This window comes from Chrysemys picta, chromosome 4 (genome assembly GCF_011386835.1).
Source record: "Chrysemys picta bellii isolate R12L10 chromosome 4, ASM1138683v2, whole genome shotgun sequence".
Classification (NCBI taxonomy): Eukaryota; Metazoa; Chordata; order Testudines; family Emydidae; genus Chrysemys; species Chrysemys picta.
In genome coordinates, this window is record NC_088794.1 from 109,848,287 (window position 1) to 109,862,872 (window position 14,586).

Sequence of the window (14,586 nt, forward strand, 5' to 3'; positions counted from 1 at the left end):
AAATTGTATTAATCTATAGAGATTCACCAGGCAAACACTTGATACTGTTTGTCCCAAAAGTCCATTCTTGACTGGTACATTGCTCAACGTAGTCCTTTGAAGTTCATAATGTGCCTGGCTTCACATCCCATCTCACTCCCCTTCCCCCCAGCGAAAAGTTACATGCAATCCTGGCCTGTAATAATACTTAACCTTTTCATTTAATACAATGGACTCCAAAGATAGTTAAACTTGATTCAATAAGGCTGTTCAAGGATATTGCAGAAAATTGTCATATCTGTCATCTGGTAGCTAACTGCTGGGTCAATTATATGCAAGCACTGACTCTATAGAGCCTTTCATCACATTGTGGAATGCTGTTAATTATATTTTAGACTTTATTCTAAGCCTCAATGAACTTAAAGTAGATACAATCTGCTGTTAGAGCAGATATTACTATGCCTTGTCTGCTATGGTGAGAATCTGTTAATTTTATCTGTCTGCCAAAATTAAGGCCTACAAAATATAGTACATTAAAATGTGAAAATTGCCATTCTTCTCACAAAGAGCATGTACCAGAAAATCTGATTTATATCCTTGTCAGACAATTTTTTTTACTGTAAAAGAGTTAAACATCAAATTCATTAATGTAATTGTAGCATTCTTATTATGCTTTTTTCAGAATTATGGAATGATGAACTACAGTCCAGGAAAAAAAGGAAGGATCCATTTAGTCCAGATAAAAAGAAACCAGTTGTCATATCAGATATCCTTTTTCTATCGTTCTTATCTGTGCAGCATTTTGTTTTATAGCCTTCTTACCACATGTTCTCCTGTTATATTGTCTGCTTAAGCAATAATATATATATATTTTTTACTATATTTAGGAAGTCTTAACAGGCTTGGAAATCCTTGCCATGTAAATATCCGTAACAAAACAATTTACAACAGTGAACTTTTGTTTAGAGGAACATTATCCAGTGTTTCTTTTATGGAGATATACCTATCTCATAGAGCTGGAAAGACCTTGAAAGATCAGAGTCTAGTCCCCTGCCTTCACAGCAGGACCAAGTACCATCCCTGACAGATTTTTTTCGCCCCTGATCCCTAAATGGCCCCCTCAAGGATTGAACTCACAACCCTGAGTTTAGCAGGCTAATGCTCAAACCACTGAGCTATCCCTGTGTCATATCTCTGTATTTAACAAGTTCCTACCATATCAGAGTGAGCATGATTACAAAGTCCATGATACGTCACTTCCAGTGATTTTTTTTTTTTTATTAAATACAGTGAAATCTCTGAATACACATTTAACAGATCAAGCATGTATATCAAATGTTAATATTTCAAAAGGATTGGACAGGTGTGGTGGTTTTTTTGCAGGTGACTATATCTTGTCTGAGTATTGAATAAATGGCAATCAAATATGCAAGTATTTGTCCTTTGTCTATTTTTTGGGTACATAATTGGTGTATTAGTTTTCCCATAACAATCTCTTATCTCCTAGTACACCTCTACCCCGATATAACACGACCTGATAGAACACCAATTCGGATATAACGTGGTAAAGCTCCGGGTGGGGGGGGAGGGCTGCGCACGCTAGTGGATCAAAGCAAGTTCAATATAATGCGGTTTCACCTATAACGCGGTAAGATTTTTTTTTGGCTCCCGAAGACAGCGTTCTATCGAGGTAGAGGTGTAGCTGCTAGGCTGCTGATAGCCTCTCATTGAAAAAGATGCTCAACTCTAGAGGAATGCTTAATAAATACTTTCTTACTGCTGTTCTTGGCAGACAGATTTTGTTCTAATTGTGGTGGTGGAAATCTAGTTGAAAGGTCACCTTTTGTGACATTGAAAATCCAGATTAAGATCACTGTTTTCAAAATACTAATTTCACTGTTGAGTAATTGCAAAAGTGACTGTGTTTAATTCCATCTAATTTTCCACTTCCAAAAATAGAAGCAACTGAATTCTTGAACATGTCAGCCAGGTTTCTGCTGTGACTTTGTTTCAATACACTAATCTATGGCATCGGCTCCAGGCAGCAAAAACAGAGGAAGGAAGTTGTTACATAGTAGCAATCATAACAGTGAGAGTAACATAGGCCAAAAAGAGAGGAAAAGCATATTCTAAACATGCTTACAGAACAATTTGGGAGTGAAGGGAGAGGATTCAAGGGAAGTTTAGGGGAAAGTAAGCAAAAAGTAAGCGAGAAGGCACAGAGAGTACTCTAAATTAGATAAAATTTGGAAACTAATTCTACTGGCCATTGACAATGATGTTTTAAAATAAGAGGGATTTAATCCCAAATTTTAAAAACTCACCGTAAACTTTTTCTGGTAAGACAGTAAAGCATTATTTGATATGTCTAGTAAGTAGTGTCATTATGCTTGGTGCATGGAGAAACACATGATTCTCACTCCAAGGAGTTTGCAATCTTTAATTTAAAAAAAAACATACAGTTCCTTGCACATGCTACGCAAAATGATGGGACAATGGATACATAATCTCCAAGAAATGTAGAACCATTTTTCTGATAATGTTAAGCCACTAAAGTCCAATATTGATATGCTTTCAGAAGTTTAAGAAATTGATAAATTTGAATGAAAATGATAGCTTCCCAGAACACAAGGATAAATAAGGAGTTAAAAGCATAAGGATGGCATGATATAAGGCTCAGGAGACAGAGGATGAAATGAATGATTCTGGAGGTGGCTTTGGAGATCTAGGTAAAAGGAAGATGAAATGAATGTAGGTGGAGTTGTAGTTGGTGTTTTGAAGGTGAAGATTAGAAACTTGAATTTGTGAATAGTAGAGAAGCAATTTGAAGACTGACATGATCAATAGTAGTATTTTTGAGGGGCTGAAAAGTAGTCCTGTCAGAAGCAGGAAAACTAGAGAAAGAGGTTGCAGTAATTGAGGTAAAATGACCAACATCTGGACTTTGCTTTAGAGGTAGAAGGTTGGGTTTTTTGTGGAGATGTCAGAGGTGGAAACTTCAGAGGCAAAGATTTGTATTTGTTTTGTACAGTGCCAAACACACTTCTAGTACCAGTGACAGAATAACAGATTTTGGCAGTAAGGGGAGAGAGGAGGCTTAATATGACATTGTGGTTGAGATTAGATGATGATGAAATGTTCAACTGTGGAGTAAAAACAGGGTAAAACTTGGACAAAAGATGCCCCTCTCCAGGTAACTTTTTGAAAGGGAGTTACACTATGCAGAAAGTAACTTACTTGTTGACCTTTTCTTGTACTATGTTCTGTAGCTTGTGCAATTGAACTCCATATCTTGAGTATCCTTTACCTTGTTTACTGACTGCGGTCTCATTGTTAAGGCTTAAGAGCTCTGTTTATCGCTTTTTGATTGCATATTTTAAATTCCAGAGGTCAGGGTTGCTAATGTTTGCAGGCTTTAGGTTAATAAGGAGTAAGGACAAGATTCAAAAGCTGCGAATTCATAATTTTGTCACCTTTTACAGCTGATGTCCAGTGCAGTTGAGAGGCTCAAAGGAGCCAGCTTCCAGAAGTAAACACAAAACCCAGGAGATGATTGGTAGATCCTCTTAGCCTGGAGGAAGGGGAGGTCTAAAGTCTTTGCAAACTGAGGTACCCTTCAGATGCACCCTCACTTCCCCCTTGCAGGGGAAGATGAGAGAATTCAAAGGTGGGCTGAATCCTAGGAGTTAGGCCTAAGGGGATCAACCCTAAATATTTTTTCTTTTTTTTAGTATGGAGGCCATTTAATATCACACCAGACTCAAAACACATGATATTTGAGGTGTTTAGGTCCCCCTATTAAAATTTAAAAGCGAAATGAAGTTAAAGTTGTGGCTTTCTTTTTTAAAGTATATCACTGTTTATTTTATTCTGCGTGTCTCTAATTGGAACACACCACATCAAGACTGCTGCTTTATTGGAATATTTCTCAGAAAGATGACCTGTCGTAATGACAGTGGATAATAATGAATGTTACTCGGTTAAGATGGCACTATCCTAAATTCAGCTTAGTGGAGATGCTTTTAGCTAGTGCCAGAAATTTAAGTGGTCGTTATTCAGTTGTTTGGATGTAACTCTATCGTCTGGTCTTCTAATACAGAAATTGCTAAAAGGAATTATGGGGTATAAATTTCCAAGTATTCATGCACAGGATGGCTGTGTGCTGGAGGTGTCAAGCCGAATAGCTTCAAATTACAAGATACACTGGCAGTTCTTACTTATTTTTACAGACAGAGAGATCCATGTTAATTTGCTGTCTTGTGCTTATTTCTTAAAGTATGGTTAAATTTATCTAACACAATATGTAATGCATAGTGGAATTTCTTAGTCTTTCAGTACGTTACAGTACATAGTCTTTGAACTTGACTTGAAATCACAATGAGAACTACAAAATAATTTTTTTTTGAAGTGTTGATTAAGTTGTTGAAATTAAACATTCATTACTAAACTTTTTCTTCCAGTTTCTCAAACTGCTTCAAAACTAAAGTGTTTTTTAACGTCAGGGCAATTTAACTTTAAACGTTCATAATTTATCAACTTTTTCAAACTTGCCTTGTGTTATATAGCTTGCTGAGGTTGAAAAAACAAGACAGATCTGAAGACTTTTATACACACTACTTTACAATATTCCGTTTTGTATTTGTGTATATTGTAGTAATTAACAACTTGTGGTACGGAGTTGATATTTTAAGGTAGAGGTTTCGAACTTTAACTCAGTATTTCCAGTCTTTCAGATACTTGATTTCTCAACCTTAACATTTTTCCATGTAATAGTATAGGATTTAGAGTCACTAAGAAACTGCACTGAATATGTTAATTTAGATGCTTGCTTTCAGTATTGTAGAAAAATAAGCTGCCAGGATTGATTTATTCTGTTTGGAGTACAAGAAACAAGGATTGTTTTGGTGTCTGTCAAGTACAGAATGGGTATGTAATGGCTGTTGTAGTCTTGTATCCCTGTGGTGTTCTACAATAACAACCTTAATGTAATTGTAAATATGATAGCTTCTAGGAAACTTAAGTGACACTTGTACGCTGTGTGGCTCTCAAGACCTAATTTTTGTAGTGCTCTTTCACTTCATTTGGAATTCTGTGTGTGGAGCAATGGCAGAATAGAGTCACTAAGTAATTTAAAATTTATGAAGATTGTAGACCTTTTATGCTAATTTCACTGTAAAAAGTGATTCCCTTAACTTTTCAACGTCCCTATATAGTTTATATGTTACAGGACCTCGATATACTTGAAGATTGGACAACAATAAGGAAGGTATGATTGGAGGATGAATGTCAATTTTGTTGTCCTATTCTCATACATTTTACAAATCTATAGGCAAGCTTCCATTAAAATAATCGAGAGCATAAATATTGCTAAATAGTATTTTTGCAATGAAGTCTGATAGTTATAGCAAGGGAACAGAGTGATGTGCGTTCTAAACTTAGCTCTGATACTGGGTAGTCTGCCCTTGGCTATGTCTCTTAGGGTACGTCTTCACAGCAAAGAACGGAGTAGAATGGGGGACGGAGAACCCTGCAGCAGTGAGTCTCATATCCTGGGTCAACTGACTTGGGCTCGTGGGGCTCTCTATCTGGGCCTAAAAATAGCAGTGTAGACATTCCTGCTTGGGCTGGTGCCTGGGTTCTGAGATCCACCCCTCCTTGCTGGATTTCAGAGCTCAGGCTCCAGCCCAAGCGGGAACATCTAAACTGCTGTGTTTAGCCCCACACTGTGAGTCCAAGTCAGCTGACCTGGGTTCTGAGCCTCACTGCTGCAGGGTGGGTATGTGGTGGTGGTGGTGGTGTTGCAGTGTAGGCATACCCGTAGCCTTTTCACCTCAGTTCCTAATCTGTAAAATGGGGAATGCCATACTGAAGGCCTGGTTTACTCTACAACAAGCTGGACCTAAATTCTGTTTTACTCTGGTACAGTATGTTGGAAAATCTGCAGTAGCTTTTTTTAAAATTTCAAAAACATTTTATAATTAATTGTGAAAATGAATGAATAAATACGGTAGTTTGTTTAATTTGATAGTAAATTCAGTTTATTTTGCTCTGTCACCACATTTCATTATGACATAGATGTCGGTCAGGTGGTGCAGCAGTTGGGACTCGAGGCAAGAGTCCCAACCCAGTGGTTCTCAACCTGCAGCCTCTGGGCTGCTTGCGGCCCAATCAGCACAGAGCTGCAGCCCATGTGACATCCTCAGGGCATAGATGTAGTATTAGATGCGTCCCACATAACACATTGTGGGCCCCATATACAGCTCACAATGGTAAATAGGTTGAGAACCACTGGTCTAACCTGACTGTACCTCCCCAGTGGCTAGAAAACCACCTTTCTGCCATAATGTCCTGGGACCTAATAAAACCTAGAACCAGCTAGTCACCAGGGTATATAAGCAGTATTTCCCATCTTGTGGAACACCAGACTAGTTCAAGGGGAGGTGGGCTAGAGGAGAGAATCAGGACAGGGACACCTTCATGACATTGGAGCCACCTCTCTTCCTGACTGTAAACATTCTCTAGACTGCACATAAAACTGGATGGCTACTTGAAAACCAATCTGTCTTCCTCCTCTTCTTTGGCACTAGAGGAGGGAAAGCAAAATAGAAAAATATACAGCTGAGAAATATACAGAAAAGACACTGAAGGTGTGTGTGTGTAGGAGATAAACATGTGCAAGAAGGTGAACAAAGCAGAAATGTCCACTGTGCTCCTGAATGGTACAAGGGAACATGGGCAAATCCATCACAATTGAGGGTCCAACACATAAAGTTGGAAACTGCTTTGCTTAAACTACAGCAGGAATTATGCTGAACAAATATCGGACCATAGACACAATTTTACCCTAATAGCTCTTAAGTAGGGGCTGAGAGTGAGTAAAACTGATTATTATACACACAACCGTAGAATGTACTTGGATACAACTGTGAGCTAGGCAGAGGCTTGTTTCTATAGCTTTTTGAGTGATCTTTTCGTTATCCAAAATCTTTATTTGGCAGCTATTGATTGTAAGCTGAATTAAGAATGTTTCGTGCTATTTTGGGTTTGGTTGGCAATCTGCAGAGTGATGTAACACCAACTATAAAATATTGTATAAAGAACTGCTCCTGATTTATTTAAAATCAAAGCCCATTAAAGCAGATAATGGATCTGTTTCTCTGCATGCTTTTATTCAGCTAATTAGTGGTGTACAATGTTATAAAATATTTTTGATTTTTTTTTTAGAACAAGCGTTTAAACATATATATGTAAATGCTAATATATTAAAGAGCTGCACTGCAGTAGAACTTTTCTTAAGGCATTTTTTAATAAATGTTCAACAAGTAAGCTTTCTTAACTTTTTCTTTTTTCCTTTTTTGTACTTCAAGGCAATGGCTACGCTGGGGCCACACAGAGTAAAGCCGGAACGTAAGTAATAAAAACCTCACTGCTTAATACATTCTGGTTTCATAAGACAAAACTCATTAAGCACAACAGCACAGATTTCATCTAGACAGAACAGAGATTTATCAGGCACAACAGGGACTGCAGTGGTTGAGGAGGGGAAAGGAAAGCAGAGAGCTTTAAGGGTATGTCTGCACTTCAAAAAGAAAAAACAAACATGGCAGTGAGTCTGAGCTCTGGTCAGCTGACTCAGGCTTGCACCATGGGGCTGCAAACCACAATGTAGATACTCCTGCTCGGTCTGGGGCCTAGTCTCTGAGACTGCTGTTTTTAGCCCTGCTACTCGAGCCCTCGTCAGTTGACCTGGACTCTGAAACTCAATGCTGTGTGTCTCTTTGTGTTTGCTGCAGTGTAGACATACCCTAAGCTGCTTCCTATCTCTCAGGCCTTGGTTTGAGGCACTGTTGTGCTCTGTGCTTTACAATAGGGTTGCTCTCTCCACTGACAGTCTTTCTTAAATATATTTGTATGAAATAGTTATTTTCATTATAGTCTAAGTATCTTCTAAATGGTGATATGTTTTTAAAATCAAGGTTAATACTTAAATGGCGGAAGATTACTAGTAGGAGTAGACTTGTAGAGAAACAGATTGGATTGGCTTGATACATGTCAGTGCAGAATATAGATGCTTTTTCTCTGGCTTCTACCTCCCCCAGCTGCTCTGTGTGCAGCAGCTAATTGAAGTTAAGCAGAGCTTACCCATTTCACTATGCTCTGCTGCTCTGAGTCAGTGAAGAGCAGAACTGGGGAGAGAGGAAGGGGACAATATTTGGATACCAAGGTGATATTCGCCTTAGATGCCCAAGTTAGGTAGAAAGGGAAACAAGGGGGATGAAGTGGTTGGGGAACAAGAGAAGAGGAAGTAAGTAGGTGTTGCTTTCTTTAGTGAAAAATTTCTGTTGGGGTATTGTGGTTAATGACATAGTACACTGACACCATTGTATTGGAGAGGAGGAGAGGGGTGGGGTGGGGAGAAAGAGGAAGAAATTTGATCAATGGTTGATACTTAGACTTGCCACATATACCACAGTTACCATGATGTAAATTAACATTAATTTTACCTGAAAATTGAGTTTTTAATGGACCCCACTACATCAGGAGATAAAAGAAAAAAGCATCTCTTCTCTTAACTATCTTAGATTTTAGTTTGATTGTTGCCTAAGGTAGCAATGCCCTTTTTAATAACTAAACACTTAACTAGATCAGCACATGCATATATGCTAAGTATTTGAAAATAAATTTATAAACCTGACTTTAATATCTGCATGGTTAGTAATAAATATTTCTGTTGATCATTTTAGCACCTGTCAAATTAGAAAAGCATCTGCATTGTGCTAGGTCTGAAGAAGGAAGACTGTATTATGATGGAGAGTGGTATGGACGTGGACAGACAATATGTATTGATAAGAAAGATGAGTGCCCTACAAGGTAAAGGTCATTATAGCCTACTCCCATTTACAATAACGTACATTATACAGTGAATGGAAAGCCCAACCTTACAATTTCAGTCAGCTGTTGCCATGTCAGTTACTTATCAATATTTTCTATCTTAAGATAACAAGCTGCTTTCTTCTAGACATTTAAATTTGCCTTCCTCCAGCATAAGTACCAAATGATCAGAAGTGTAGAGGCTTAGTTATCTTAATATTTAAAATACATAACATTTGACAGCTGATGTATATGTCTGAAATAATAGCCTAAAATGAGGGCTGTCAATCACAGTTAATTCACGTAATTAACTCAAAACAATTAATCACGATAAAAAAATTAATTAATTGCACTTATAACAATAGAATACCAATTGAAATTTATTAAATATTTTGAATGTTTTTCTACATTTTCAATATTGATTTCAATTACAACACAGAATACAAAGTGCACAGTGCTTACTTTATATTGTTTTTTATTACAAATATATGCACTGTAAAAATGATAAACAAAAGAAATAGTATTTTTCAATTCACCTCATACAAGTACTGAAGTTCAATCTCTTTATCATGAAAGTGTAACTTACAAATGCAGATTTTTGGGGGGGAGGGGTTTACATAACTGCACTCAAACAAAACTGTGTAAAACTTTGGAGCGTACAAGTCCACTCAGTCCTACTTCTTGTTCAGCCAATCACTAAGACAAACAAGTTTGTCTACATTTACTGGAGATAATGCTGCCTGCTTCTTATTTACAATGTAATCTGAAAGTGAGAACAGGCATTCGCATGGCACTTTTGTAGCCGGTGTTGCAAGGTATTTACATGCCAGATATGCTAAACATTTGTATGCCCCTTCATGCTTCGGCCACCATTCCAGAGCACGTGCTTCTATGTTGATGATGCTCATTAAAAAAATGTCAATTAAATTTGTGACTGTACTACTTGGGGGTCTCCTGCTCTGTTTTACCCACATTCTGCCATATATTTCATGTTATAGCAGTCTAGGATAATGACCCAGCACATGTTTGTTTTAAGAATACTTTCACAGCAGATTTGACAAAACTCAAAGAAGGTATTGATGTGAGATTTCTAAAAATAGCTACAGCACTTGACCCAAGGTTTAAGAGTCTGAAGTGCCATCCAAAATCTGAGAGGGATGAAGTGTGGAGCATGCTTTTAGACGTCTTAAAAGAGCAGCACTCTGATGTGGAAACTACAGAACCCAAACCACCAAAAAAGAAAATCAACCTTCTGCTGGTGGCATCTGACTCAGATGATGAAAATGAACAGTCCGTATTGCTTTGGATCGTTATCAAGCAGAACCCATCATCAACATGGAAGCATGTCCTCTGGAATGGTGGTTGAAGCATGAAGGGGCATATGAACTTCAGCGAATCTGGCACGTAAATGTCTTGCAACGCCAGCTGCAACAGTGCCATGCGAACGCCTTTTCTCACTTTTAGGTGACATTGTAAACAAGCAGCAGGCAGCATTATCTCCTGCAAATTATAACCAACCTTGTTTGTCTGAGTGATTGGCTGACCAAGAAGTAGGACTGAGTGGACTTTGTTTTATTTTCGAATGCAGTTTTTTTGGTACACAATTCTACATTTGTAAGTTCAACTTTCATGATAACGAGATTGCACTACAGTACTTGTATGAGGTGAATTGAAAAATACAATTTTTTGTTTTTTACAGTGCAGATATTTGTAATAAAAATAAATATAAAGTGAGCACTGTACGTTTTGTATTCTGTGTTGTAATTTGAAATTAATACGTTTGAAAATGTAGTAAACCAAAAATATTTAAAATAAATGGTATTCTATTGTTTAACAGCACGATTAATCGCGATTAATTTTTTTAATCACTTCACAGTCCTACCTAAAACATGAGTATAAACAAAACTCCATATCTTAACCCACTAAATATACCACACTTTAAAATACTATACTTCCTTAGACTTTCCATCTATATTTTTCTCTGGCTGCAATTCCACATAGAAGAGAGGACATCAGGCTATCAGACTTTGTTTATAAAAATGAAATCTGAGCCCACATGCTAAATTTGTGTAATACATTAATTAAAAAGCCATTGAAAATGTCAAATACTTGCTCCTATTTTTTCCCCAATGAATCCTTTCACAAGCTGCTCCACCTCAGGAAAAACTCTGATTAAAAACCTGGGAGAGGCAATTCTATAAATGTTCTCTTTGTAGTTTCTAGTACGTGATAGAGGCAAGACAGGACTTGGTACTGACATCAGACAGGACAGTGGACTAGATTGAACATTGGTCTGATCTGGTATGGCAATTTCTACGTAAGAGGGCAGAGATGTGATAGATTTTGAACTACCGGTATGAGTGAAGTCCTGGCTCCATTGTAGTTAATGGGAATTAAATGGGGCCAGGATTTTACCATATAGATTGAAGTCCCGAAACTTGTTAGCAGATTCTGAAACCTTTTCCTTGGTGTGTTTGGATCAAGGGGATTAAGTTTGGATCAAGTTTTGACCCAGTTTTAAATGGAATCTTAGCTGAATATTTCCAGACTTGCTGACAACTGCTTTAAACCAATGGTAAATCATGTGTCCTTGCTTTCAAATGTCTGATGTTCTGAAAAGTTGGAGCTCTGTTTAGAACATGAATCTCTTAACTATTCCCAGACTAGAATCTTTGTTAAATATGGATTAAAGTACAAATTATGTTGAATCTGTAGGACCTTTTAAATTTCAGTGAATTTTAAGCAATAAATTGAAAAAGTAGATAAATGTGAACCTCTGCCCAGTATATGGATAAATGTATTCACAGCTAAATTTCCACCTTCAAACTTCAACAACCATCAGCTTCAATGGTATGATACAAGTAAATCGTAGGGCCGAGTTTGATCCAATATATGCAAAGCCACACAGGTTTGTGTGAGAAACTACTCTTCTGTAATGGAGGAATCCATCTGAATTGGACAATAGTAATTGAAGTCAACTGTCTCTACTGATTATTTTTGTTACTCTTATGAACAGGGAGTTTAACAAAATAAAAAACTGTTTAGAGCTGAAGTAGGAAAGAATTTGAATACAATTATACATTGTTTATTTTAGCACTTACATTAACCGTCATGAAACAAATCTGTGGAAATCATTTTGCCCTTTCCCATTTTGCCTTGCATTGAGTTTGAAGACTTTTGTTAAATTTTTGGACAGGATCACGCAGGTAAATGTGTTCAAACATTCATACATAAATCTATGAAAGCCATGCTCTGATTGACATATGCCTCATCCTGCACTGGATCCTGCTATATCAGAGCAGCTATGCCATTGAGCAACGATTAAGAGTATGTTAAATTTACAATATTGAGATAATCTGGAGATCTGGTATGGGCTGTGATGTGAGTTGTGTAAATAAATAGCTCTTACTTTGAGGTTGTCAATTGTCACCACAGCTTTAAACTACCGTATATACTTGATCCTAAACCGGTTCGTTTATAAGCCGACACCCCAAGATGGATAAGTAAAAATGGAAAATTTTTATGATCCATTCATAAGCCGACCCTATAATTCAGGGGCCAGCAAACTATGGTTCCCAGGCCATCAGGATAAGCCGCTGGCGGGCTGAGATGGTTTGTTTACCTCAAGCGTCCGCAGGCACGGAGGTAAATCTAAGAAATCAAAGTGTTCCAGTACGCCAGCTGCTTACCCTGACGGGCCGGGACAGCAGCTGGTAGGGAAATTTTTTTGTGGGGGAGAAGCTGAGGGTTAGGGGAGTAATCCCTGTGACCACCCCCCACATGACCCCACCCCTAGCCTGGGACCTCCACACTCTCCCCATTCCCTCCCTTCCCACCTTATCTGGGGAGGGCCAGGGGAGGATGTCTCTCGCCTGGCTGGAGCTGCTCCGGGAGGCTGGGCAGCGCGGTCGCAGCATGTTTCAGCGGGCTGGGCTGGGTGGCACGGCCGCAGTGTGCTCCGGCAAGCCGGGTGGCGGGGCCACAGCGTGCCCTGGGGGGTGGGGCCGACCGGCATGGCTGCAGCCTGCCAGCCCTGGAGTTGCAGCTGGTTTGGAGACTGGCGGGAGAGCAGCATGGCCAGAAGCGGAGAGACTCTGGTCCCGCCTCTTCCCTTCTGGCTCTGCTGCCTCTCCTTGCTCCCTCTGTTGGGGGGAGGGGCTGGGTCCCTCCTCTCCCTCTCTATACCCGTTCATAAGTCGACCCCCTTCTCTGGTGCTTCCCTTTTTTACTAAAAAAATTCAGCTTATGAACGAGTATATATGGTATGTAATTTGTACACTGCAAATATCCAAGTACTACATGATCCTCTAATATATATTAGTTATTTCAAGGCTGAGTAAACGATTGCAATTTTAATATAATATAGAGAATATCTTTGAGAACTCAGAGGATGGGTGAGATCCAGAAGGACTGGAAAAGAGTCTTTAAAAAGAGGAACAAAGAGGACCAGAGGGATTTATAGACCAGTCAGCCAGACTTGAATACCTGGAAAGATACTGGAATGAATTATTAGAGAATATATTTTTAAGGCCCTTGTTGGCTATTACTTGTCATTAATTATCTTCTAGGATTTGTCAAGAACAAATCATGCCAAACCAAACTAATACCTTCTTTGACTGGATTACTGGCCTTTTGACACAGTCCCATGTGACATTGTCGTAAGCAAACTAGGAAATGTGGTCTAGATAAAATTACTATCAAGTGGATACACAAATGGTTGAAAAACCATACTCAGAGTAGTTAACAATGGTTTGCTTTCAAACTGGGAGGACATGTATAGTGGCAGGAGGTCTGTCCTGGGTCCAGCACTAGTCAATATTTTCATTAATTACTTGAATAAGGGAGAGTGTGCTTATAAAATTTGTGGGTGATGCCACTGGGGGACTTTCAAACACTTCGGAGGAGAGGATTAGAACTACCTTGGCAAATTAAAGACTTGCTCTGAAATCGGTAAGATGAAATTCAGTAAAGATAAGTACAAAGTCCTTCACTTAAGAAGGGAAAAGCAAATGCATAAATATAAAATGGGGAATAACTGGCTGGGCAATAGAACTGCAGAAAAGGATCTGGGGGTTATAGTGAATCACAAATTGAATGAGTAAAAAATGTTATGCAGTTGTGAAAAAGGCTAATATTCTGGGGTGTATTAACAGGAGTGTCATATGTAAGACTTGGGAGGTAATTGTCCAACTTTACTCAGTACTGAGCCCTCAGCCAGAGTACTGAGAGCACTACTGAATGTCACCCTTTAAGAAAGATGTGGACAAATTGGGAGGAATCCAAAGGACAGCAAGAAAAATGAGAAAAGGTTTAGAAAATGTGACATGAGGAAAAGTTTTTTTTTTTTAAAATGGGCATGTTTCTTCTTGAGAAAGAAGACTGCGGGTGAGGGAGGGGACATGACCTGATGATAGTCTTCATATATGTTAAGGACTGTTAGAGAGAGGATGGTGATCAATTGTTCTCCAGGTCCACTGAAGGTAGGACAAGAAGTAATGGTCTTACTCTGCAGCAAGGGAGATTAATGTTAAATATTGGGGGAAAACTTGCTAACTATAAAGATTAAGTACTGAAATTGTTACCTAGGGAAGTTTTGCAATCCCCATCTTTGGCATTGTCTAAGAATAGGTTAGACAGACACCCATCAGAGATGGTTTAGGTATATTTGGTCCTGCTGCTGTTCAGGGAGATGGACTAGATATCCTCTGGAGGTCCCTTTCATTCCTACATTTTCAT

The 14,586-nt window shown here is 38.6% G+C and overlaps 1 protein-coding gene across 3 annotated transcripts in view; it reads left to right on the top strand.

Annotated features, from left to right (window-relative positions):
* Window positions 1–14,586, top strand: part of BRMS1L (BRMS1 like transcriptional repressor) — a 41,920-nt gene that overhangs the window by 25,005 nt on the left and 2,329 nt on the right. For all 3 annotated transcript variants that reach the window (XM_005307525.5, XM_005307524.5, XM_024103150.3), the window contains exons 6-9: window positions 662–745; window positions 5,181–5,245; window positions 7,347–7,386; window positions 8,724–8,850. In XM_005307525.5, the coding sequence (XP_005307582.1) occupies window positions 662–745; window positions 5,181–5,245; window positions 7,347–7,386; window positions 8,724–8,850 (316 nt within the window). The remainder of the gene's footprint in view (window positions 1–661; window positions 746–5,180; window positions 5,246–7,346; window positions 7,387–8,723; window positions 8,851–14,586) is intronic.